The sequence below is a fragment of the Gekko japonicus genome, unplaced genomic scaffold (genome assembly GCF_001447785.1).
Source record: "Gekko japonicus isolate JY-2015 unplaced genomic scaffold, Gekko_japonicus_V1.1 scaffold13152, whole genome shotgun sequence".
Lineage (NCBI taxonomy): Eukaryota > Metazoa > Chordata > Lepidosauria > Squamata > Gekkonidae > Gekko > Gekko japonicus.
This window is the reverse complement of record NW_015175223.1, coordinates 1-2,858: the sequence shown is the minus strand read 5'-3', so window position 1 is coordinate 2,858 and position 2,858 is coordinate 1. Positions and strand designations below refer to the sequence as shown.

At 35.7% G+C, this 2,858-nt stretch overlaps 1 protein-coding gene across 1 annotated transcript; it reads left to right on the top strand.

Annotated features, from left to right (window-relative positions):
* The first annotated feature begins 1,364 nt into the window (after positions 1–1,364).
* On the top strand, positions 1,365–2,291 carry LOC107122197 (apolipoprotein A-IV-like). Its single transcript, XM_015425223.1, has one exon. The coding sequence runs from the start codon at positions 1,365–1,367 to the stop codon at positions 2,289–2,291; it is 927 nt and encodes a 308-aa protein (XP_015280709.1).
* Positions 2,292–2,858: the final 567 nt, after the last annotated feature.

Genomic DNA, 2,858 nt, shown 5'->3' with positions numbered 1-2,858 from the left:
GCTGAAACTGAAAAAATTGAAAAACAGTCCTGAGGTAAGGTCGCTTTAAAGGACCACAAAGTGGCGAATCTGCTACTGCGCCTCTCGGGACTAAGTGCAATTTTCGGTGCCGTATCTTAAAGGGGCTACAGTCCGTAGAGAAGTGGTTTTTGCTGGACGGCAAAAGGACTATAAGCATTACTATAAGGAGACAGTAGCCAAGAAGGTTGAAGGGACAAACCAGTTAATTAATTTAGAGTAAATTAAAGTGTTGGAAAAGGGAAAAGGGAAAAAAACAGCAAGAAAGATAAAGGAAATTGACTTTCTGATTTGATGGTGATCTTAAGTTTGAGCAACAGAGCAGTGGAAGAAGATTGGTTCCTTTGGCTTTAACAGCGAGTTCGTGTCTGAGCAGCAGAAGAAGAGGTGGAGAGAAGCATGCTGTTTACTGACCAAAGACTGTGCAGAGTTGCTGAGTTGTCTGATGAATTAATTGCGTGATGAAGTGATTAACTGCTTAAAATTGATTGCTGTTTTGGAAAGGATTATAAACTATAATTATACTTATATATAAGAGGTTTAGTAAGGTTTAATGAAATAAGGATTATGTTGAGTTGTTTTTTTGTCTGATGATTTAATTGAATTAACTGATTTATGAACTGATCTGATGAATTACTTAAAATCGATTGTTGGCTTGGAAAGGGTTATAGATAATAACTACACTTGCACATAAGAGGGAAATAAATATTGATCTAGTAGGCTTTAGTAAGGCTTAATGATTTAAGGTATTGTAAGGTTTAAATGAATTAATGAATTAAGAAGGAATAAGAATAAACAGGGAAGAACTAAGAAAAAAATATATATAGGGAAAAACTTCGGGGGACTTTTTTGTGGTTGCTGGTGTTAAGGATTGGAGAATCTGTTGTTTAAAAAGCCTGAGTACATATATAGTACTGGGGGAAAAAAAGGTGTTCCTTGAATTACTTGAATTGAATTGAATAATATAAAATAGAATAATTAAAAAAGAGGGAAAAGTTAAAACTAAAAGTAATCTTAGCTGGCGTAAAGACGAGGGTAGGGCCACAAAAACTGTTAAAGAAGTCTAAAGGAGTTTAAAGGAAAAGAGCCAACTCTGAGAAATATATTGATTATTGACTGTTACCGAAGGTTGATTAGAACTCTGTTAGGATAAGAGTATAAGAGAGTGGAAGAGTAAAAGGAAAACAGAAAGGTATATAGAATGGAAAAACAAGAAAAAGGGGCAACTGCAAGGAGGGGGTCTGTATCAATACCTGGCTCAAATCCTCCAGTGTGGAACCCTAAAGATTTTCAGATTTTAATTCAGGAGTCTGTAAATATGGCAGTAGAAGCCAATGACAAAAGCAATGGAGCCAATTCAAAAGAAATTGGAAGAGCTCTCAAAATTAGATGATATCTCAAATCAATTAACCACACAAACAGAGGAGATTAAAAAACAATTGATTGAAAATAAACAAGAGATATCTGAGCTTGTAAAAAGGACAGAGAAATTAGAAACAAGGACTGACCATACAGAAGATAAATTACAATTAGTTAAAGATAAACAAAAAGATCTGGAAGAAGCCGTGATTAGGTTAGAGATGGAGAAAGCCTCTTACATATTGCGATTACAGAACTTTCCTGAGAAGAAGGGAGAAGATTTGAGGCAAGAGCTGGGCCAGGCTTTGACAGAATTTTTAGAGTTAGAAACCTCCTCAGAAGTTGATAAAGACATAGAAGCTATATACAGAGTAAATTCTGCCTATGCTAGGCGCAATAAAGTTCCCAGAGAAGTACAAATAAAATTTTATAGAAGAGATTTAAAAGATAACATCCTGAAAACTGCAAGTGAAAAGACCCTCAAAGTTGGTGAGTCCCAGATTAGAATTTTAAGAGAAATCCCATGGAAGGTCAGGGAAAAGAGGTTTGAATATCAAACATTAGTAGAGCTTTTGAAACAACAGAATATACAGTTCAGATGGCTGATACCGGAAGGGCTCTTCTTCATCTACAAAGGGAAAAGATACAAAATAAACTCTTTATTTAAGCTGGAAGAATTTCTGGAGAAAAATGGCAAAGATTTAGGATTCCAAGAGGAAGAAGAGGAAGAGGAAAATACAACTGAATCAGAAGAGGAGGCCCAGAAACAAGAGGTAGCAGCAAGCAAGTTAGAGGAGAGACCGAAAGCAAAACAGAAAAAAAGAAAAGAGAGACCCAGATTCCCGTTCCTAATGGTTACAAGACAAAACCCCAGAGACAAGAAGGATCAGACAGAAGAAACTAGCAATGAATAAACAAGGCATTAAATTAATATCTGTTAACGTAAACGGCTTAAATTCACCACAAAAAAGATCCAGAATCTTTCACCAGTTAAAGAAACAAAAGGCTGATATTATTTGACTCCAAGAAACGCACTTGAAAATAGAAGATAGACGTTTCTTGGAAAATAACAGACTAGGCAAACTATTTATGGCGGCAAATAAAGAAAAGAAAAAGAATGGAGTAGCTACTTACGTGAGAGAACATCTACAACCAGAGATGGTATTTGAATCAGAGGACGGAAGAATGGTATTAACACAAATTTCAAGACAGAATAAAGTACTACTGATAGTGAAAATCTATGCCCCCAATCAGAATACAGAATCTTACTATAAGCAGCTAGGCAAAACAATAGCAAACTACTCTTGGGATGAAATCTGTATTGTGGGAGACTACAATGCGGTTTTCAATAACGCCATGGATAGGAAGTCAAATGCGAAAAAACGAATGCAAGGAAATGAACTACCCAAATCTTTCCTGAAAACAGTAGAAGAATTGAATATTGTCGACGCGTGGAGAACAAAGAATATAAATAGTAGAAA